Source organism: Jaculus jaculus, chromosome 8 (assembly GCF_020740685.1).
Source record: "Jaculus jaculus isolate mJacJac1 chromosome 8, mJacJac1.mat.Y.cur, whole genome shotgun sequence".
Classification (NCBI taxonomy): Eukaryota; Metazoa; Chordata; class Mammalia; order Rodentia; family Dipodidae; genus Jaculus; species Jaculus jaculus.
This window is the reverse complement of record NC_059109.1, coordinates 114,787,010-114,811,222: the sequence shown is the minus strand read 5'-3', so window position 1 is coordinate 114,811,222 and position 24,213 is coordinate 114,787,010. Positions and strand designations below refer to the sequence as shown.

The following is a 24,213-nucleotide window of genomic DNA, read 5'->3' as shown; positions in this document are numbered from 1 at the left end:
CATCTAGTCCAAGGAGACATCACAACGAAGGTTCTCAGGCCCAGAAGGGACCTACTTGCTGGAAATAAGCTGTAATGACAGTCCCTCGAGATTTGGCACTACAAATCAGTTCTAGTTTAAAGAGGTTAAGAAAGTCATGTAACAGAAGCAGAAAGTATTGTCTAGCTATAAGGAAATCAGGGCAACTGGAGCTGAGGGAAAAGTCTCACAGGCAGTAAGGAGATAGGGTAACCATCCCACCACCAGCAGCATCATAAGAACCATAGACTTATGACCCTAACCTCTGGGAAGAGGAACCCATGAGCCACCAGTGACCTCTATATCCACAAACAAACTCATCTTGCTAAGGAACCAAAACACTGCTTTCAGTGACACGCTGTATACAACAATGCCTGGTTCTTCCCCTCCAAGACAAATCTCCCTCCCTAGTGGCAGTGATGCAATGGAGGGCAAACGCTATCACAGAGAACAAAGCAAGGTTTCTAACAGCTCTGAATGCCACAGTCATATGCCCATCCTCAAAGCTTTCAAAAGAAAAGGTGCTCATTGAATATTGTTTATAGTTTCAGTCAGGGCACAGGAAAGTTTTAGACTGCTGTACATCATTGTGCTTATTAACAAGATCATACTGTATAATTAAAGGTTTACTAAGAGGTTAGGTCTCTTTTGTTTTTCACTATATTTAAAGAGAAGTTCTAGCTCAAGGTCAGTCTTTCTCCTAGGCTAGTCTCTTCACACATACTCTTTTTTTTTTTTTTAAATTTAATTTATTAGTTTTCTTTTCAGTAAATACAGGCAGTTTGGTACCATTATTTAGGCTCATCTGTGATCTACCCCCTCCCATTAGACCCTCCTTGTTATTGAAAATGGGTCGTCTTCACACATACTCTTAAGGCTAAATTTGGGAGAGCTGGGCTAGCAACCAAAGTGAAGAGGAGTCAATGAAGAAATTCATCTCATGACTACAAGCCTACCAGGGCTAGAGTGAGACCCTGCCTCAAAAAAAAAAAAAAAAAGCTACAGACGTTTAGGATGTCTCAAAGCCTACTACGCTAAGTAGAACATTACATACTGGTAATATCTTGACTGCAGAAATTTTTACCTGGAGGATCTTGGCAAACATAACAGGTATACTTCTCAGGTACATTTTCTTCCAGTAATCCCATGCAGACCCCATGCTGCCAGCACTGGCACTCTTCACACTGTCAGAATTAAAGAGGCAGCACAAGTTAAACTCAGGAAGTATCCTCCCAAAGTAAGGCTCATTTGCTGAGGGTGAGGGGAGGGAACAGCACTCCCTATTGACTTTTCTTTTTTGGGAGGGAGGTTTTGAGGGAGTGTAACAGGTTCTAAGGGTCCAGGAAAGTCTGTGCACACCCACCTTACGTTTAGTCAAAGAATTGAATAAAAAAGAAAACTGAGGGCTGAAGAAATGGCTTAGCGGTTAAGGCATTTGCCTGCAAAGCCAAAGGACCCAGGTTCAATTCCCTAGGACACACATTAGCCAGAGGCACAAGGGGACGCACACATCTGGAGTTCATTTGCAGTGGCTGGAGGCCCTGGCACACCTATTCTCTCCCTCTCCCTGCCTGCCTCCCCCCCCCCCCAGTGTCAAATAAATAAATAAAACTTTTTAAAAAGAAAAAAAGGAAAGAGCTGGGCATGGTGGCTCACACTTTTAATCCCAGCACTTGGGAGGCAGAAGTAGGAGGATCACTGTGAGTTCGAGGCCACCCTGAGACGACATAGGGAATTCCAGGTCAGCCTGAACCGGAGTGAGACCCTATCTCAAAAACCAAAAAAAAGAAAAAAAAAAAAAAAAGAAAGAAGAAGAAAAAAACTAAGAAGGATAATTATTAAATTATTGTATTTATTGAGGGAGGTAGAGCCAATGAAAGCATCCACGTGGCTAGAGATCCCACATAGGAGGCTTGAGGGGAAACGCATGGAAAGAAAAGAGAAAATAAAGCTCAAGGAGGAGCTCCTGCCATGTGGGGAGCTGTAGAGGATAAAGAACCCATGTGGAAAGTAAGGGTTAGGGGGCCCTCCTGACTGGGCCTGGGAAGAGCCAGCCCAGGCCCAGCAGAGGGAAAACTTCACCCACAGCTGGAAGTTCCCAAGTATTTAGAGGCCTGCCCTCCCCTTACCAAGGTATTTATAATCATAGGGTGGTGGGCTGTCTTTTGGCCCAGGTGAACCAGAGGGCCAGCTGGTTGGTGAGGGATAGGGGTCGTCTCAGGAAGAGGCTAACCCTGACACCACATTACAGGGGTTTGAACTTGACCAACCACAGTGTTTAAATCCTAGGAAAGACCTCCCTCCCAGGAGGGGTCCTGGTTGTTTGTGGAAAAACTGGTCTTTGGGGAACTACACAAAAGATAAGAAATCAGATGATCTTGGATTTCTGGCAGGTGCAAACTTTCCTGCCCTTTTTACCTTCAGGGGTCTAGTCACCCTAATTCTACCCCGCCCCCCCCCAGTAGGGTGTGACTCTAGCCCAGGCTGGCCTGGAATTTACTATGTGGTCTCAAACTGGCCTTGAACTCACAGCGAGCCACGTACCTCAGCCTCCCAAGTGCTGGGATTAACAGCATGTGTCACCACACCTGGCATTACTAACTTCTAATATGGCACCACTGTCACATGGGGGGTCTACATCTAAGCAAACAAGTTACAAAATCAGTTTTTTAGTCCCAAGAGCTATCTCTTCAATGCCCACTTGACACTACTGGTTACTGTACAGGCCAGAACAGAAAGACTATTTATATTGGCAAGCATGGTGGTACATGCTTGTAATTCCAGGGAGGTAGAAACAGGGAAATAAGAAATTAAAGGCCAGTTTCAGTTACATAGTGAGTTGAAGGCCAACCTGAGCTGAGATCCTGATTCCCCACCAAAAAATTAAAACACAACTTTACATCATAGGACAATGCTAATTTCAGAATGACTGCCGTCACTTGCGTTTCTACAAGCTTTTACTTGCCTGATCAGGTGAGGGGAATTAATGAAATCACTCAAATTCTTAAGAGAAAGTTAACTTGATGTGACAAAAAGGTGAGTTTGAATTACAGCTCAGACATTCATTAGCTATGTTACTTTGCAAATCCCTGGGCACCAGCTTCCCATTTTGCAAAATGAGATATGATTCCAACCCACACTATGGACTATGAAGATTCTGTGAAGGTCATGTGAAAAAATCCCCATGACTTGGGCTGGAGAGATGGCTTAGTGGTTAAAGCACTTGCCTGCAAAGCCAAAGGATCCAGGTTCAGTTCCCCAGGGCCCATGTAAGCCAGAAACACAAGGTGGTGCATGCATATGGAGTTGGTTTCCAGTGGCTGGAGGCCCTTGTGTGCCTATTCTCTATCTCCCTTTCAAATAAAAAATTAAATTAAATTAAAATCCCCAGCCAGGGTTGGTGGTGCATGCCTTTAATCCCAGCACTTGGGAGGCAGAGGTAGGAGGATTGCCATGAGTTCAAGGCCACCCTGAGACTCCATAGTGAATTCCAGGTCAGCCTGGGCTAAAGTGAGACCCTACCTCGAGAAACCAAAAATAAATAAATAAATAAAGAAAATCCCTATGACAAAGTCCAATACACAGCTTCATAGATGAAGTTTCTCCTACCAATGTGCTTGCCAATTAACTCTGACCCTTCAGAGTGATCATGTGGTAGCACAGTGTTCTTAGTCTGAAAACCTCCCAAAGGTTACACAGGCAATGAGACACATGGGTAAATCAGAACATGAGCCTAGCCAAGTGCAAGGCTTCTGGCAATACCTAAGTTCCATTACCTTCCCTGGTATTGGGCAGTGGAAGTAGAAAGGACAGGATGTAGAGAAGGAAAGAAGGGTTGAAAAGGAAGGTGGCAAACTAATTAAAACAAATATATAGGGGCTAGTGAGATGGCTTAGCAATCAAGGCACTTGCCTTTAAAGCCAAGAGACCTTGGTTCAATTCCCCAGTACCCACATAAGCCAAATGCACAAAGTGGCACATGCATTTGGAGTTCATTTACAATGGCTAGAAGCCTTGGTGCACCCATTCTCTCTTTCTCTTTCTCTCTCTGCCTCTTTCCCTCTCTCAAATAGATAAATAAAAATAAATATTAAAAACTATATATGTATGTATATAAATGTGTGTGTGTGTGTATGTGTGTGTGTGGAGGGGGGGGGAGAAAACGAGAATGAGAACACAGACACGCGCGAGCCGGGGGCTACAGAGATGATCAGTGGTAAAAGGCGCTTGCTTGCAATGCCTGACAGCCCAGGATCAATGCCCAGAATCCACATAAAACATGGTGCACGTGTCTGAGTTCATCTGCAGTGGCAGGAGGCCATGACAACACACACACTCTCTCTCTCAAATAATAAACAGATAATATTATATATTTTTAATTTATATTATTGAGATATATATATATATATGTATATGTGTGTGTGTGTGTGTGTATATATATATATATATATATCCCCATCCATCTATCCATATGGATCAATGAAAAAGAAATCCACAAAGAGATTCAAATACATATAGAAATGGTTAGATATGGTAGCTTGTGCCTGTAAGTTTAACACTTGGGAGGCTGAGGTAGAAGGAATGCTATGAGTTCAAAGCCAATAGTTGTTTGATGTGTATATACAGACAGGGTCCCTGGCTGACTTGGGACTCACCATGTAGACCAAAATGGTCTTGAACTTATAGTGATCCTCCTGCCTCTGTCAGAGTGCTGGGATTATAGGACTATGTCAGCATGTCCAGCTAAATTAAATATTTTAAGGAAAAGTTATTCATGCCATGCCTTCCTAAGTAGGTAATGAATGCATATAAAAGTTTAAGTTTTATTTGTTCTTCTGGGGGCCAGAGAGATGGCTTAGCAGTTAAGGTGCTTGCCAACAAACCCAAAGGACCCAGGTTCAATTCCCCAGAACCCACATAAGCCAGATACACATGGTGGCACATGTGTTTGAAGTTTGTTTGTAATACCTAGAGGCCCTGGCACACCCATTCTCTCTATCTGCCTCTTTCTCAAATAAAAGCTCTCAGGTTTGGAGGCCAGCCACGCAGCTATGAAGATGTCCAGAGGATCTTTGACCCCTAGGCAACCAAATAGCAACTACTTCTGTCAGAACTGAGAGCCAGAGCAAGAAATGGGGCCAGTGATGGTCTCCCCAAAGTCCCACTGCACAGGGACATCCCAAAGATGACAGAAAAGCATTCCAGGAAAGTAAAACGAAATGGACAAGTTATAAAACCAGTCTCCTTTTCTATAAGGGGGCTGGAAAGATGGCTCAGCAGTTGAGGGCACTTGCTTGCAAAGCCTAAAAATCCTTAGTACCCACGTAAAGCCAGATACACATGGAGTTTATTTGCAGTAGAAAACACCTTGGTAAGCCCATCCCACCCCACCTCTCTGCTTGCAAATAAATAATATTTTTAAAGCTATACGGAGGCTAGGGAGATGTCTTAGGGGTTAAGGCATTTGCCCACAAAGGCAAAGGACCTAGTTTCAATTATCCAGGACCCACATAAGCCAGATGCTAAAGGTGGCACATGCATCTGGAGTTCATTTGTAATAGCCGAAGAAATGGACATGCCCATATTCTATCTCTCATAAATAAATAAATAATAAATAAATGCTACGTGGGAAAAATTTATCTCAAAGAGAACATGAGGCCATAAGAAGGTTAAACTGCTACTCCAAAATCTGAGTCACCATTGTCCAGTCCCTCACTGTGTGTCAACAGGTAAAGACATTCCCCTTTAGACTCAATGATTCCTTGCAATTCCCTTCTTATACTATTAATGAGTAATTACAGCAGCCAAGATTCCCCAGGAAGCTGAACCAAGAAGCAAACTCAGCCTGCTATGGTTACTGCATATCAGGGGCTTCTCAATGATTGTTGCTAGCCTCAACATTCTTTCCAAGAAACAGTTACTTTTTCTCTAGACCTGGGTTCTGGAAGCTCTGCCTACCTGAATCATGAAGTCATTTTCCTCCTGGACTTCACAGATGCAACGGACAACCTCAAAATCATAGCGGTCTTCCCCATCAAGCTCCTCGTCTGGGTTGGTAGTCACATCAACATCTTGGCCATATTCCTCATCACTCCAAAGAAAGCTCTCAGAAGAAGATTCACTCAAATTGTCCTCCTCTAGAAGGAAAGGGAATTCAACAGACACTATTTTAAACTTACTTATAAGCATTATAAAACCCTAGACCATCCAAAGAAGAAAATTATCTCATAGACTCACTCCTCCAGGGACTTTCACAGGACTGGAATTGGGACTCAGACCTGTTCTCTAGGCTTGTTACTAGAAACAGCTGCCTAACAATGACCTGAAATCCATTTCCTTGTTCACTCAGAGAACTCTCAAGGTCACAGAGGGCATTGTCAGAGTAGTAACAACTGTTCAGGAACCATACAGACCACCTCCTTAACCTCTCTAGTATGTTCCTCGGCTGCCTGTCTCCAACCATCCAGGACTTTATAATCTTCTGTGTCCACATATATCTTTACAGTTCTGCACACATCATGAGAGACATTCCAGACTTAATTACTCTTAGAACATATGTGGTCACATTGAGCAACCTTACTGCCTAAGACCAAGGCCAAACAGTCAAGCTCAGCCTCTTCTGCTGCCCTATCTGAGGCAACCTGGAATTATAACGTTATTACTGTATCTATGTGACCTCCTGCCACCCACCCCCAACACTTACTCTTATTGCCAGGGAAGCTCTAAGCCACCTAAAGTATCACCTTGGTTCCTATCTAGTGGCTCCTAGAACAGGGAGAAGAATTTCCCTCTCTTCCACAAAAAGATGGGGGAAAAAAAAAGCTTCCTTTGTTCTTCAGAAGCTGAGGAACCCTATCTGGCTTAAGTGAACCTGTCATGCTCTTCCATGATGTATTAACTTCGTCTTATAAAACTTTTCCCCTAAAAAGAAATCTATGCCAGGTGTGGTGGTGCATGCCTTTAATTCCAGCACTCAGAAAGCTGAGGTAGGAGAACTTCTGTGAGTTCCAGGCCAGCCCATGACTACATAGTGAATTCCAAGTCAGCCAGGCTACAGTGAGACCTTACCTCAAAAAAACACAGTGCTCACTTCAGCAGTACATATACTAAAACTGGAACAACACAAAGAAGATTAGCATGGCCCCATGCATAAGGCTGACACATAAATTCATGTAGCATTCCATATTTTTAAAAATTTTTTAATCTGCCTCAGCGCTTCTCTCTACCAAATCTTTTAGTACTTAATTATAAAATTACTAGGTCTTGGTGCCTGACTATGTATAATCATGTAAGTGCTTACTACATATACTTTCTAACAAATGATCCAACAGCAGAGAGCTCTCTCACCAGAAGCTTTCAATTTTCCTTTGTGGTTTCCAGATTCTGAACTATGAAGCTGTGGACTCATATGGACCCCAGGCTTCTGTGAAGACCCGCACTTGATGACAGCAAATCCCTTGGGTGGAGAAGGTTCCTGGGAGGGGTCAGTGATCTCCTCACTACATGGACATTCTAGAACAGCACAGGAACAAATGAGCAATCATCACAGGCGACATCAGGGCAGCCAAGAATCAACTCTATCCAATTAATAGCCTGCGGGTCTAAGAGCTCAAAGAGGTAGCGACAACCAGAAGAGTCATGGAAGGCATATTTAGGGATTCATACTGCCAGCACCTCTAGGAACACTTGCTCCTCAACATTATTCCACCCTCCTTTCTGACAGGATTGTTTTCCTAAGCCAGAATTAATACTAGAAATACAATTTAACTCCCAACGTTAGAACACAGATTCTCTTAGGCACTGTTGTAGTAGACATGCACTTTCCAGTAAGAGATTCAGGTAAGAGAATCTGGAGAGCTGCCTGTTTAAGAATTATGAATGAAGCCGGGCGTGGTGGCGCACGCCTTTAACCCCAGCACTCGGGAGGCAGAGGTAGGAGGATCGCCGTGAGTTCCAGGCCACCCTGAGACTCCATAGTAAATTCCAGGTCAGCCTGGGCTAGAGTAAGACCCTACCTTGAAAAAGAAAAAAGGAAAAAAAAAAAAAAATTATGACTGAAGCTAAAGAAATGGCTTAGCGGATAAGGTGATTGCTTGCAAAGCCAAAGGACCCAGGTTTGATTCCTCAGGACCCACACAGGCCAGATGCACAAGGCACATATGCCTGGAGTTCATTTGCAGTGGCTGAAGGACCTAGTGCGCCCATTCTCTGAGCCCCCCCACCCTCCTTTCGTGAGTTCGAGGACATCCTGAGACTACACAGTGAACTACCTTTCATCCCAACACTCGGGAATCAGAGGTTGGAGGATCATCATGAGTTCAAGGCTACCCTGAGACTACGTAGAGAATTTCAAGTCAGCATGGGCTAGAGTGAGACCCTACCTCAAGCCCACCCCCTGGGGGGGGGGTAAAAGAATTATGTAGGTAAACTAGAAATGATGGTGCATACTTGAAATCTAAGCACTTGAGAAACTGAGGCAGGATAATTCAAAGTTTGAGACCAGCCTGGAAAACAAACATTTCAAAGCCAGCCTGGGCTAAAGAGTAAGACCTTATCTAAAAAAAACTGGGGGGAAAAAAGAATCAAGAATTAGCAGGCATGGTGGCGTATGCCTTTTAATCCCAGCAAACAGAAGGCAGAGGTAGGAGGATCGCTGTGAGTTCAAGGCCACTACACAGTGAATTCCAGGTCAACCTGAGCTACAGAGAGAACCTACCTTGAAGAAAAAAAAAAAGAGCAAGAATTATGTATATAAAAAGCCATGCATGGGCACTTCCTCTCATACTCTGATACTTTCCTATATAGGGCCCCATGATAGGGAACACTGGCCAATTTGGCATGTGGGAAGGCTTTTATAAAAGCCAGTCATAGCTTGTGAGACTTGATCTGGAGAGATGGCTCAGCAATAAAGGTACATGCTTGAAAGCCTGGCAACCTAGGTTTGATTCCCCAGAACCACACAAAGCCAGATGCACAAAGTGGTGCATGTATCTACAGTCTGTTTGCAAAGGCACTAGGTCCTGATGCGCCCACTCTCCTCCTTCCCTCCTTTCCCCCCCCATCCCCATTTGCAAATAAACAAAATACTAGAGCTGGAGAGATGGCTTTAGCAGTTCAGGCGCTTAGTGGAAAGCCAAAGGACCCAATGTCAATTTCCCAGTACCCACATAAAGCAAACACACAAGGTGGCACATGTGCTGGAGTTCGTTTGCAGTGGCTAGAAGGCCCTAGCATGCCTTTTCTTTCTTTCTTTCTTTCTTTCTTTCTTTTTCTTTCTTTCTTTCTTTCTTTCTTTCTTTCTTTCTTTCTTTCTCTCTCTCTCTCTCTCTCTCCCTCCCTCTCCCTCTCTCTCTCTCTCTCTCCCTCCCTCTCCCTCTCTCTCTCTCTCTCTCTGCCTCTGACCTCTCTCTCCCCCTCAAATAAGTAAATTAAAATATTAAAATATGAAAAAGAAACAAAAAACTTTCTAAGACTTGAGTGTCCTCAACCCTCAATCCACAACAGCCAGGGAACATGCTAGGCTGTATATACAAGCCCTAGGATAGGTCTGCTGGTCCTTCCTCTACTAAATGGTAGCCCAGGCCCAGAGGTCACTGAGGGAAGAAGACATCCTTCCCCACCATGGCAAGACAATCCAAATGAAACATTCAGGGAGAAATTACCAGGTTTGGTTTTCTTTCTCTTTTTCTTTTTCTTCTTTGGCTTCACTCTCACAAACTCTTTGAATTTCTTCTCTTTATTTTTTTCCTTCTCTTTTGTAGCTGTAAATAAACACATTTAAATATTTTATCATTTTGTTTTGAATGCTGAGTTTATTATTTTATTTATTTATTTATTTATTTTGTTTTTTCAAGGTAGGGTCTCACTCTGGCTCAGGCTGACCTGGAATTCACTATGTAGTCTCAGGGTGGCCTTGAACTCATGGCGATCCTGCTACCTCTGCCTCCCAAGTGCTGAGATTAAAGGCATGCGCCACCACACCCGGCTATTTTCTTACATAATTATGTATAACTTTAGCTGGGCGTGGTGGCGCATGCTTTTAATCCTAGCACTCAGGAGGCAGAGGTAGGAGGATTGCCGTGAGTTCAAGGCCACCCTGAGACTCCATGGTGAATAGGTCAGCCTAGGCTAGAGTGAGACCCTACCTGGAAAAAAAAAAAAAAAAAAAAAGCAAAGCATAATTACGTGCAATTTAAAGAATCAGCCAGGTGTGGTGGCACACAACTTTAACCCAAGCACTGGGAGGAAGTGGTAGGATAATCACTGAGTTGGGGCTTCAGAGTGAGTTCCAGGCCAGACTGGGCTGGAGTGAGACCTTATCTCAAAAACACACACACACTCTCACTCTCTCTCTCACTCTCTCTCTTTTTTTTCTAGGAAATGAGATTCTGTGGCAATCCTACAGGCACCACTGTGGTTTCTGATCAAACTGTGCTGCTAACAAACACCTTCTATTGCAAGGAAGAGGTAAGAAAATTCACATGTGTACCAAGAAGAATCTTATAGCCTTTTTTAGTTCTCTTGAGCTTTTGTCCAGCTGGCAAGGATGAGGATCACATTTGGGAGGGTAAGATAATGATACCCACCTGTTCTGAGACCACATTCTTCTAATGACCTCAGAGCTCCCTTGCCCAACTATCCCCTCATCCTAGGAGTACCAAGGCCTTCAGAGGCTAGGTAACTCTCAGGTCACATGAACAAAAAGAGACAGTGCTTCCAAGAAGCAGGGACCTCCTCTCCATGGTAAAACTCCCAAGTACTGTCTACCATTTTTAGTCTTGTGGGATTCAATTAGACCAGACCAAATCCATTGGCTGCTTTCTGTGTAGGAAACATCAGCACTGTGCCCCAAGCAGTAAAGCCATCCTAACACACAATGCAGAGGCAAGGTACTTACTTGGAGAGCTGGCAGAGACACGCTTCCGAGTCAGGTTCTCCTGACTGGCCTTGTCGGACATTAAAGAGCCCCTCGTTTGGACATGCCTCTTCCCCGGGCTCTCTGCTGGCTCTGGGGACTTCTCCATTCCATGAAAATATTTCATGTGGTAGTGCAACAGTTTAGCTTTGCGAAAAAATTTTAAACAGTCCACAACCTTGCATCTAAATTTGTGGTCTAGATCAACAGCTGGCACATTAGATGTCCCAAAGTCATCTGTTTTCTTACAAGTATTTGGTACTGAAAAAAAAAAAAAGAACAGAAATAAAGCAAAGATCCCTTGTGTTGATCCTAGTTATTACAAAACATGCAATGGCATAAAGCAAGACAAAGTGGAAAAGTGGCATGCACATACAACCAGAGAGCCAGGTGTGGTGGCACACACCTTTAATCCCAGCACTTGGGAAGCAGAGGTAGGAGGATTGCTGTGAATTCAAGGATACCCTGAGACTCCATAGTAAATTCCAGGTCAGCTTGGGCTAGAATGAGACCCTACCTTGGGGGTGGGGGGGGGGAGGCATATAGCTAGAGACATCAATAAAACTGCTGGTACCTCCCCCAAAGTATTGTTTGGAGAGAAGGAATTCAACTTCCAGGAAGCAACTGTGATTATGTTTAGAAAAAAAAGATACTGAAAAAGTAGTAAGTAAATAAAAGGAAGAGATTAACAGGTTCAGCCTTATGTCCTCAGGTTTCATAGACTTGTGGGAGTGGGACAGAAAAATGCTGAAGAAAAAGAGACATCAAGGCAGCACATGTGGCTTGTGAGCTAGAGCAGATCCATATTCACCGCCGCCGTTCATGACTGTGTACACAGAATCAGGAGTCCCTTTATTAAAACGATGGAGGGCTTGAGCGATGGCTTAGCAGTTAAGGAGCTTGCCTGCGAAGCCAAAGGACCCAGGTTCAATTACCCAGTACCAACATAAGCCAGATGCACAAGATGATGCTTGTGTCTGGAGTTTGTTCGCACTGGCTAGAGGCCCAGGCACGCCTATTCTCTGTTTGCCTCCCTCCTCTCTAATACATAATTTAAAAAAAAAAATGGAGGGCTGGAAAGATGGCTTATAGTGGATAAGGTGCATGTCTGCAAAGCCTAAGGACCCAGGTCCAATTCTCCAGATCCACTGTAAGCCAGATGCACATGTGTCTAGAGTTTGTTTGCAGTGGCTAGAAGCCCTGGTGCGCCCCTTCTCTCTCCTTTTTGCCAGTGTCTCAAATAATTTTTTTAATTAAAAAAAAAAAAACAATAGAATTTTATCTGTTTGTTTTTCTGAGATAGAGTCTCACTCTAGCTCAGGCTGACCTAGAACTCACTCTATAGTCCCAGAATGGCCTCACACTCACAGTGATCCTTCTCTTAGGGTCAGTTCTCAAGTCTTCAGGGTTAATCACCAATTTACTCTCAGCAGGTTAAGGAAATGTGGCCTCTATCACGGTGCTGGTACACATGCAACCTTACTTCTCTGTGTTTGGCACTCTTTGTACACTGTGTACTCCTCCTTCAACCTGCATGTGCTTATACACTTCTGAGCCTCCAATGCTGACAGAAGCATGCCTAAGGCCACCTATTTCACTTGGGAAATAGTCCAGGATTTCAAAGCACCATCTTTTAAGGGCTGCATATTGCTGATACGCATCAAACTTCTCAGACATGAACAGCATTGCCTCCTGGCCTCCAAATCCTCAGTGACCTCCAGGACCAAAGCCCCTTATCTAGTTTGTCCCATGCTTCAGCTAGGCTGTTTCTGACATATGCTATTTCATTTTCTGCAAGCTTTAAGTCTTCATTCTCATTGTGCAGCAAGTGCTCAGTGTTCCACAACTCCTGTTCCTTCTCACTCAGCTGTTTGGACACTAACAGCAACTCGGGGCCCTGACTGGGAAATGGGTTCAGAATCCACCCAGCGCTCCACAGGAGCCCACCCTTGGTGAATTGCCAGAGCCACCACAGCTCTGGTCCCAGCGGGTGGGACCCACATCCCCAGGGGCCCACAAAAAAGCTTCCCACATGGCCCAGAATATCATTAAGGGACCTGCCTTGGGTGATGCAAATTTTCCCTGAATGCAATGATGTAATTTTTATTAGAGGTAGGTAGCCTGCTTTATCTCTGATAAATACCATGATTACTTTTTTTTTCGGTTTTTTTTTTAATTTTTATTTATTTATTTATTTGAGAGTGACAGACACAGAGAGAAAGACAGAGGGAGAGAGAGAGAATGGGCGTGCCAGGGCTTCCAGCCTCTGCAAACAAACTCCAGACGCGTGCGCCCCCTTGTGCATCTGGCTAACGTGGGACCTGGGGAACCGAGCCTCGAACCGATGTCCTTAGGCTTCACAGGCAAGCGCTTAACCGCTAAGCCATCTCTCCAGCCCTTTTTTCGGTTTTTTGAGGTAGGGTCTCACTCTAGCCCAGGCTGACCTGCAATTCACTAGGTAGTCTCAGGGTGACCTTGAACTCACAGTGCTGGGATTTAAGGTTGAGCACCACCATGCCCGGCTTCCATAATTATTTTTGTAAGTACCATCTTTTGATCAAAAAGAAAAAATTAATTTTTTAAACTTAATCTAAATCATACTCTATTTAAAAATCAGGTTTGGTGATCTGATAGATGCTGCTACTTAGTCAACTTAAAAACTAATACACAGGGGCTGGAGAGATGGCTTAGCAGTTAAGACACATGCCTGTGAAGCCTAAGGACTCAGGTTAAATTCTCCATGTCCTACGTAAGCCAGATGCACATGGTGGCACACATATCCGGAGTTCATTTGCAGTGGCTAGAGGCCCTGGCACACCCATTCTCTCTCTCTCTGTCTCTCCCTCCCTCTATATCTCCCTCCCTTTGTCTCTAATAAATAAATAAATCTTAAAAAAAAAAAAAAAGGATTGCCATGAATTCAAGGCCACCCTGAGAATTCCAGATCAGCCTGGGCTACAGTGAGACCCTACCTCAAAAACCAAAATAATAATGCACAAGGGCTGGAGAGAGAGCCCAGTTCTATAGGAGTGGATGACAAACTCCATGTCTCACGTTCCTTGCTTTCTGGTAGTTACACTCTTATGTAGTCCTTTCCCCTTAACTGCAGGTGGGCAGCATCTGTAACTGATCTCTAATAGACTATGACAGAGGTGATAATACTTTAATTTTATAAGGCTACAGTGTCCATAGTAGCAGTCTTTGCTGGCTTAAGAAACAAGATGGTATGTCCTTTTCGACTCTGCAAAGGCCCATGAGGGGAGCAACTGAGTGTGCCAGCAAAACACTAAGGCCTTGCCCTGCTAGCCTTCAAGGAGCATAACCATGACAGCAGCCATGAGATCCTAGACCTCACCCCAGAAGGTTTTCATATGACAGCACAGCCCTGGCCAAGTCACTGATGACAAGGGGACCCAGCTAATCTGTGGTTGGCATTCACTCAAATCAACTGAAGAAAATAAATGTGTTGTTTTAAATTACTATATATGTAGTAATAGTGCTACACAGTAATAAAATGGGATCAGTAGTCTCCTCATTCTCTATATACCTATAATACAGGAACGTACAATCATACAAAAATGGCATGTGACTGGAAAGGCAGGGCCATCTGGACTGCTTCCTGCATGTGCAACAATCAAGAAATTGGCAGGAGCTGTGCTCTAATCTGAGAATCTGGCATTCAGCTCCTGGAAGGCTAGAACCTAATATAAATTATATATACCTGGATAATGATTCACACTCTTCCTTTGATAATAAACATATGCTATTTTAAGCTGGATATGGTGGCACATGGCTTTAATTCCAGCAATCAAGTGGCAGAGGTAGGCAGATCGCTGTGAGTTCAAGGCCACCCTGAGACTACATAGTGAATTCTAGGTCAGCAAAACAAAACCAAAAACAAATAAACAAAATAACAAAAAAAAAAAAAAGGCTGGTATTTTTGTTTTGCTTTAGTGTTTACAGGGCTGGGAACTAAATCAGGACTTCACATGCATGCTAGATGAGCACTCTAAATGAGCTACAACCCAAGTCATAAACTCTACTTTCTGTAAAAGTCTACTTTAATCATTTTTAAGTATATTTTGTGGGCTGGAGAGCTGGCTTAGCGGTTAAGCGTTTGCCTATGAAGCCTAAGGACCCTGGCTCGAGGCTTGTTTCCCCAGGACCCACGTTAGCCAGATGCACAAGGGGCGCACACATCTGGAGTTCGTTTTCAGTGGCTGGAAGCCCTGGCGCGCCCATTCCCTCTCTGTCTCTTTCAAATAAATAAATAAAAATGAACAAAAAAAATTTAAATATATTTTGTTTATTTGGGAGAGAAAGAGAGCGAGGCAGATTGAGAATGAGCACACTAGGGCCTCCAGGTACTACAAACTCCAGACACACTGCACCCCCTTGTGCATCTGGCTTATGTGGGTCCTGGGAATTCCTGGGGTCCTGTGGTTTTGCAGGCAAACACCTTAACCACTATGCCATTTCTCCAGCCCTAATCATTTCTTCTTCTTTTTTTTTTTTCTTGGCATGTCCACTGTCAGTGTCTCAAAACCTCAGATTACTTGGATGGTGAGTTCGGCATGGCCTTATTCCAGGTCCATGTCACCACCTTGCTTTCCAAACATCAGTCCACAACAAAACCTCAGTTTCTGCCTCAGCCAACTCTTGGCCACAGTGACTGCTCCCTGCTCTCCCAGATCACACTTTTGCTCAGCCTAGGCCCTCCCTCTCCCTGCCATTCCTCCCTGGCTCAGCCAAGTCTTCACTTCTGTCAAACCTAGCCCACCTCCCATGCAGGGGAGGAAGGAATCCAGATGGCACAGGCTCTCAGGGACAACATGCCATCATCCTCTCTTGGCACACATGATGGCCTGCTACAGCACTCAGCATCTGCTCCTGTATCCTGTTATCTGTCATTCTCCAGCCAGAGGAAAAAAGCCACTTATTGTCTTGTGTTGCCTCAGCATCAAGATCTGACACAGATGGTGCCCTGTCAGCAATGACACCTGGTGGCCCAGTATTTTAACACCTCTGGGTATGTACTATATCACAATACTATAACGAGTACTTTTCAGGTCTATAAATAACTCATTTCTTTGAAAACGTAGTCAAAGGGACACACAAACATTTAAAATACTCATAATTAAGATGGGCATGGTGGCACACACCTTTAATCCCAGCACTGGGGAGGCAGAGGGAGGACTGCTGTGAGTTCGAGGCCACCCTGAGACTACCTAGTGAATTCCAGGTCAGCCTAAGCTAGAGTAAGACCTTACCTTGGGTGGAAGGGGGGGGGGGACAACTCACAATTCCAGTCAAATTTTAAAAATAAAATTAAAAATTAAAATTAAAAAATTAAACTCAGCTGGGCGTGAAGACACACATCTTTAATCCCAGCACGTAGGAGACAGACATAGGCATATTGCTATGAGTTTGAAGCCAGCCTGAGACTACTGAGTGAGGGCCAGGTCAGCCTGGGGTACAGCAAGACCCTTCCTCAAACAAACAAACAAAAGAAAACAAAAGCACTTCTGGGAAGCTGGGCATGGTGACACACTTTAATCCCAGCACTCGGAGGCAGAGGTAGGAGGTTCACCGTGAGTTCAAGGCCACACTGAGACTACATAGTGAATTCCAGGTCAGCCTGGGCTAGAATGAGACCCTACCTCAAAAAAAAACAAAAAAAAGCACTTCTGGGGATGTGGGCTCTGTTGTGGAATATATGCTTAGGAAAGCAATGCCTTGGGTTCTTTTCTTAGCACTAGATAAAAATATAAATATACATATACATACATATATATATATATATATATCCACACACATTTATTTATTTCTGCATGTATATATGTGTGTACACTCAAAACATGTAAGAAACATATGCAACTTAAGAGTCCTGGTGAGCATTTCAAGGATCTCCCACAGAATGCAAATCTCTACCCTCCCTTCCACCAAAATGGAGGGAGGAAGGAAGGGTAAGGGAAGAGAAGGGGAGGGGAGGGGAAGGAAGGGAAGAAGAGAAAGAAAGGGAGGGAGGAACTGAGCACTTAATCCACAGGGTGGCAGTGCTACCCCAGAGCTCTGAGCTAGGAACTAACTGGCTTGCCAGCTCCCCTGGCTGCCCAGGGCTGTCTCCCAGGAATTTCTCAGTAGTGACTCCAGCTCTGTTTAGAAACACCAAGGCTGGGGCAGCAGCTGGGGCGGCAATCTAAACAGTGACTAGGGTGGCCTCCAAACCCCCATCCCTATCCTACCCTGCCTCTCTGGATGTTCTGACAACTACCCCATTTCCTGCTCACTTACATAACACATTCCTGGTGCATGAGTCCTCAACAACCTTCTTCTCCCCGGCAATCTCCCTAGAGGTCCTGTATTCCCACAAAGCCCCTGCTCCAAGAGCAGCACTATGCACACTATTCTACAAGACACATTTCTCCCTGTAACCTAAAGAATTCCAGTTGTGCCTCCTGTCCTTTAGTCCTGACGTTGTATGTGCCACACACTGTCCTTCCAATCCAGCCACCCTCCACTGTTTACTAAGTGGTCATATTACTGTAATAAGCACCAGGGAGCAAAGGTAGTTTTGCATCACACATATACAAAGGCCCTTACGGCAGCAACTCTGTTCCCAACATCTCATCAGATAGAATCAGGGACCCACATGGTGCATGGGACTTACAGACTGTGCATTAAGAAGTAAGTATGGGGCTGGAGAGATGGCTTAGCAGTTAAGCGCTTGCCTGTGAAGCCTAAGGAGCCCGGTTCAGGGTTCGCTTTGCCAGAACCCACGTTAGCCAGGTGCACAAGGAGGCGCACACGTCTGGAGTTCGTTTGCAGTGGCTGGAGGCCCTGGAGCACCCATTCTCTCTCTCTCTGCCTCTTTCTCTCAAATAAATAAATAAAAATAAACAAAATATTTAAAAAAAAAAAAAGAAGAAGAAGTAAGTATGCAATTCTGCCTAAGTCACTCCTTCTTGAAACCTGATTTGGCTTTGCAGGCAAATGCCTGAACCACTAAGCCATTTCTCCAGCCCTAATCTTTTTTCTTTTTTTTTTTTTTTGCAGTTTTTTTTTTTTAATCAGGTTCTCTTTGTCTATTGTGAAAAGTTAATCATAAGTTGAATTTTAGTAATTTCATAAACCATTCAAAGCAAATGACCTCAGTCAACAACTTACTGTTCAGCCTTAACCTATCTCAGGAAGTCTGGCATTAAATCTCATGTGAGGGCTAGAAAGATGGCTTAGCAGTTAAGGTGCTTGCCTACAAAGTTTAAAGACCTAGGTTGAATTCCCCAGGACTCACGTAAGCCAAATGCACAAGGTGGTGCATGCATCTGGAGTTCATTTGTAGTGGCTGGAGGCCCTGATGTGCCCATTCTATCTGCCTCTTTCTCTCTGTCAAATAAATAAATAAAATATTTAAAAGAATGGAGAGATCCATTAAAAAGAAAAAATCTCAGGCTAGAGAGATGGCTCAATGATTAAGGTGCTTGCCTGCAAAGCCAAAGAACCCAGTTTTGATTCCCCAGGACCCACATAAGCCAGATGCCCAAGGTGGCACATACATCTGGAGTTCCTTTGCAGGGACTGAGGGCCCTGTTGTACCCATATTTTCTCTCAAATAAGGAAATGTTTTTTTTTTTTTTAAATCTCATGTGATGCATACTGCTTTGTTTCCATCTCCAACTTCCTGCCTGCTGTCTGTCCTCTAATGCCCTGTGCAAACTGACACCTACTTCCATTCCTGCTGCCAGATCACTAATTCACAGCACCTTCCTCCAGAGGCAGTTAACGGACACTAGGACAAGGCGTGCACATTCATCTCTGTATACTCAATGGTCTGTCAGCAGAGCACCTGGACACAGAGTAAGGGCTCAGAGCATGAGACCCGAGTTCAGCTTCTACATGGCTGGCACACATGATCATTATCTCTCTATTTCCCTCGTTCCAGTTGGAATTATAGGCATGTACCACCATACTCAGCTCAGTAATTGATTTTTCAAATAGCACTGGTTATCTGTGAATGGCCCAAATTTAGAGAATAATCAATGATCGCTGAACTTCTAACTTCTATTTTATAGCATGAATGTTTGTATAAGTAAAACAACTATCACTATATTCTACTCTGGCTTTTAAGTAAACAGCACAAAAAACACAAACCTATTTCACAAGAACACAATAATGAGCCCCATATACTTAATCCTCCTAGATCAAGCTAAAGGTAATCTACCTTTGCTGGACAGAATTAAATAAGAAATAAGTAACTGGTCCTGGTGTGCCAATCCCACCATTTGGGAAGCTGGAATAGCTGTGAGTTCAAGGGAAGCCTGGGACTACAGAATGAGTTGGACGTCAGCCTGGGCTACAGTGAGATCCTGCTTCAAAATAAAAGTAAGTGTCAGGCGTGGTGGCACACACTTGGGAGGCAGAGGTAGGAGGATCACCATGAGTTCAAGGCCACCCTGAGACTATAGAGTGAATTCTAGGTCAGCCTGGGCCAGAATGAGACCCTACCTCAAAAAAATAATAATAAATAAAATAAATAAAAGGAAGGGAAGAAAGTAAGAGAGAAAGTGGGAGGGAGGGAGGGAGGAAGGGATAGATAATCATGGTTTGCAATTATAACATCCCTCTATTAAAAAAAAAAAACTTTTTAAAATTTTGTTAATTTATTTGATACAGAGAGAGAGAGAAATAAGCAGATAGAGAGAGAGAGAATGGGCACACCAGGGCCTCTAGCCACTGCAAATGAACTCTAGACATTTGCGCTACCTTGTGCATCTGAGTACTTCACATGAGTACTTGGGAATCAAACCTGGGTCCTTTGGCTTTGCAGGCAAACACCTTAACCTCTGAGGTCTCTCTCCAGCCCACCATCCCTCTCTTGATAACAGAGCTAGAATTGGTGTGGATCAATAGAGATATTTACCAGAAAAACCTTATCAACTACATTGACTTAATTGGCAAATATGTAACAAAAGCACATTTCAAGTACACATGAAAAATTAATCAGGGTATAAGGATATTTCATATACTAGGCCAGAAAACATCTCAACAAATGGAAAATTACTGAAATCCTACAACAAATTATGTTTTCTAACTATAGTGATATAGTGGTGGTGTATACCTTTAATCCCAGTACTTGGGAGGCAAAGGTAGGAAGAAAGATCACTGTGAGTTGGAGGCCAGCTAGATACTCCATAGTGTTGGAAAAAGAAATCCAATTCCAAATCATCCATAATTAATAAATAAATCATAAGATTCTTTGGTCTGGCCTGGGTGTGGTGGTACATGCCTTTTATCCCAGCATTCAGAAGGCAGAGGTAGGCAGATCGCCATGAGTTCGAGGCCACCCTGAGACTACATAGTGAATTCCTGGTCAGCCTGGGGTAGAGCGAGACTCTAACTCAAAGACCAACAAAGAAAGAAAGAAAGGAGGGAGGGAGGGAGGGAAAAATACAATATATCACTAGGGGTAGAATATGTGTTTTAGAAAGGCTGATCTTTAGACAAAGCTGTTTACAAACATGTACAGAGCCCTCTTAAAAAAAAAAAAAAATGGAGGTAGGAAAGGCTGGGAAGAAGGTTCAGTGAGTAAGAACACTTTCCACACAAGCTTGAGGACAGCAGAGACAGAATGGCTAGGGCTTGCTGGTCAGCCATTATGACCAAAAAAACAAAAAATATATATATATTTTTTAAAGTGGGTGGGGGGGAATAACAGAAGAACTAAAATAAAATGTTAGTTTGTTTTGTTGTTGCATTTTTTGGTGGTTTTTTTTTTTTTTTTTGAGGTAGGGTCTCACTCTAGCCCAGACTGACCTGGAATTCACTACACAGTCTCAGGGTGGCCTTGAACCCACAAAAATTTTCCTGCCTTGGCCCCTCTAGTGCTGAGATTAAAGGCATTAACCACCACGCCCAGCAAAAAAATATTGGTTAGCTCTTTGAAACTCTCAAAATTAAAGGGTTGGAGAGATGGTTCAATAGTTAAAGGTTTGTTTGCAGTAGCAAGAAGCCCTGGTGTGCCCATATACACACACATGCTTTTAAATAAAGTAAAATTTTAAAAATTAGTCAAAATTTTTTTTTGTTTTGAGGGTTGTTTGTTTTTGAGACAACATATTATAATTATGTAGCCCTGGCTGGCCTGAAACTCTCTATGTAGACCAGAATGGTCTTGAACTTGGGGCAGTTCTGCCCCTGCCTCCAAAGTATTGCTGTTATAGGCATGAACCACTACAGCCTTAAAATAAAGGAATACTGTTAAAAAGAGAGAGACAGAGAAAGAGAAAGACAGAGAAATGTTATTGGAAAAGTCTTTTTTTTTTAAATTTACAATCAAAGTAGAAGCACAAGGAAACATAAAAATAATATTAACTCTAAATATGAACCTTCCACAGTAGAAGCCTCTGGTAATTCAGCAAGGGAGGATGCCGGTTCTGTTTTCATTGTGTTTTCTCCCATTGACTTGCAGTTTAACTCCAAGCCTGTGGCTCCTGATCCATCCCCAAAGGAGTGACAAGTTAAAGCAGATGGAACCTGGCCAGCTTCCAAAGGAGAGTTCAACTGACCTAGAGGGAAAAAAAAAGTTTTTAAAGCTTTAAATACACTTGTGTGCATACAAGCTGGAAACCAGGAACTCCACAATAGACTAGAAAGCCAGAGGGACTCGTTCAAATAAGCCATTCATCTCACAACACACAAAAATGCACTGGAAGCTTGATTGCCTAGAATTTAAAAGCAAGACCAAGATCCGAACTCAATTTTGTTTTTCCTCACAGCTGAATAGAACATATGTACCATACATATTTCATTATCCATTCACAAGCTGATGGGCATCTGGGCTGATTCCATCTCTTAACTTTTGTGAATAAAGCAGGAATAAACATGGCTGATCATACCTCTATAGTACAGTACAGTCTTTAGGAGAAGGAGCGAGGGGACAAAAAGGATATAACCTGATAGGAATAGGACCAATTAATAGTATGTTCATTTAATAAAGATCCCCATAAAAAAATAAATAAATATATACAATGCACTCCCAGGTTCTAGCACATACAGCCAGGACTATGAACACCTCAAAGAACAAGAACAAAGCAAAGGACTTCCGGTTAAGATGGCGGCGTAGGTACCACGCCAAAGCAGCCTAGGGGGGGGAAAGACCAAAAAAAACTCAGCAAAATACACACTTTTACTAAAAAGTGAGGTGTATAGGAAGTTGAGGCGGCAGCGGAGAAGTGGAAGAGTTATAGAGCATCCAGAGCCTGCACAGGCGGGAACAGCGGCTCCGGGGCGGCTTGGCCACCCGCCGCAACCGCAGAGCGGCAGAAAACCGCCGGACTCTCGGCTCGAGCCGCAGGACAAGCCAGGTGCGGGATTTTCCCCTCACACCGCGCTCTCCGCAACTCGGGAAACGTGAGGGGAGAGCGGCAGCGAGCAACGGAGGGAGGAGCAGACCGCGAGGTAAAAGCACACGTGGAGAAGCGATACAACCAGAGCAGCCGCGGCTCCCTCCCCTCCCCCGCCGCCTGAACCCAGCTCCAGTGAACACAGCAGCGGCCCGGGACCGGCCACGCCAACTTGGGCTGACAGCGGGACCCAAGCAGGAACAGAATTCGGCAGCAACTTCAGCGGCTCCAGCACCGGTACCAGTGGCCCCAGCAGCAGCGGACCCAGGAGCGGCAGCGGTGGCAGATCCCGCAGCAGCGGCTTCGGGGTGAGCAGCAGCGGTGGACATGGCAACGGCAGCTTCAGCAGCGGTGGGGGCTCCGGGGGTGGCAGCTACAACAGCTGCAGAGGCGGCAGCAGCGGCTCAGTTTGCCCCGTAGGAAAAGCAAGTGCCCAGCTCCAGAAATCAGAACAGCAGCCTGACAACCCAGGCAGCAACTTGACTGAGACCACAATCACCCAAGGTAACTGGGATTGCACCAGGGAAGGGTCTCACTTGGTCACAAGCTGACTTGGATACCTCAACAGACCAGAAATCTAAACCTCTTTGTTGATAGAGGATCTGGTCATTATAATAACTACTCTTGCAAACATACTCGGGGCTGTTTTTGATGGAATGGGTACAGTGTTTAGTTAAATTTTAGAATCTACCAGTATATTATTCCACTCAGCCTGCTTGAATACTCCTATAGCAGGGAAACTCAACCCCTAAGAACATCTTTGTAGATACTCTGAGAGTCTTAAGAGCCACACCTAATACCTTAAGGTCCAACCCTGAAAATATATTACATCAAATCAATTGATACAGCTAAGAATACACAGCTAGCTAGAAAATCCAAGCATTAACTTAATCCAAGATGCAAAAATATATACATTATAACACAAGAAACACTAAAAAGCAAGACGATATAAATCCACCTAAAAGTATTAATGCATCAGAAATGTCCTCCAGTGAGAAAGAGTTAGAGGAAATGCCTGAGAAAGAGTTCAAAAGAATAATTATAAATATGTTCAAAGAGGTCAAAGAACACATGAAAACAATCAAAGAAGAAATCAAAGAGGAAATCAAAGAGGAAATCAAAGGAATCAAAGAAGAGGCAGGACACCAATTTAATGAAATAAAGAAGGCAATACAAGACATAAATAGAGAAATAGAAATAATAAAGAAAAACCAGTCAGAATTACTAGCAATGAAGAACACAGTTAATGAAATAAAAAACTCTGTAGAAAATCTCACCAGTAGGATGGATGAGGGAGAGGACAGAATATCTAAGCTAGAAGATCAGGTGACAGACCTAATGCAGTCCAACAAAGAGAAAGACAAACTTATAGAAAAGTATGAGTGGGAATTTCAAGATATTCGGGACACTATGAAAAGATCCAATATAAGAATTCAGGGCATAGTAGAAGGAGAAGAATTCCACTCCAGAGGCATAGTAGGCATCTTCAACAAAATCATAGAGGAAAATTTTCCCCAAATTGGGAAAGAGGTGCCAATACAGATACAGGAAGCCTTTAGAACCCCAGCCAGACAAAACCCAGAAAGAAACTCTCCTCGCCACATTATACTCAAACTTCCAAACACACAAACCAAAGAAAAAATATTGAAAGCAGTTAGAGAGAAAAATCAAGTTACCTACAAAAGCAAGCCCATCAGGATTACAGCAGATTATTCAACACAAACTTTTAAAGCCAGAAGGGCCTGGAGTGATATATTCCAAGTTCTGAAAGATAACAACTGTCAACCAAGGTTACTTTATCCTGCAAAGTTATCCATCCAAATAGATGGAGAAATAAAGACATTCCATGACAAAAGCAGGTTAAAGGAATATCTGAAG

The 24,213-nt window shown here is 43.7% G+C and overlaps 1 protein-coding gene and 1 non-coding gene across 8 annotated transcripts in view; one reads left to right on the top strand and one right to left on the bottom strand.

Moving 5' to 3' along the window:
• Phf20 (PHD finger protein 20) overlaps window positions 1-24,213 on the bottom strand; it is a 124,335-nt gene that overhangs the window by 14,636 nt on the left and 85,486 nt on the right. For all 7 annotated transcript variants that reach the window (XM_045156234.1, XM_045156239.1, XM_045156241.1 and 4 more), the window contains 6 exons: window positions 21,319-21,498; window positions 10,916-11,194; window positions 9,681-9,779; window positions 7,366-7,530; window positions 5,977-6,155; window positions 1,103-1,202 (listed from right to left, as the gene is read on the bottom strand). In XM_045156234.1, coding sequence (XP_045012169.1) covers window positions 1,103-1,202; window positions 5,977-6,155; window positions 7,366-7,530; window positions 9,681-9,779; window positions 10,916-11,194; window positions 21,319-21,498 — 1,002 coding nt within the window. The remainder of the gene's footprint in view (window positions 1-1,102; window positions 1,203-5,976; window positions 6,156-7,365; window positions 7,531-9,680; window positions 9,780-10,915; window positions 11,195-21,318; window positions 21,499-24,213) is intronic.
• On the top strand, window positions 7,101-7,208 carry LOC123463111. The gene has a single exon (XR_006638723.1). It is a non-coding gene; the product is annotated as a U6 spliceosomal RNA (small nuclear RNA).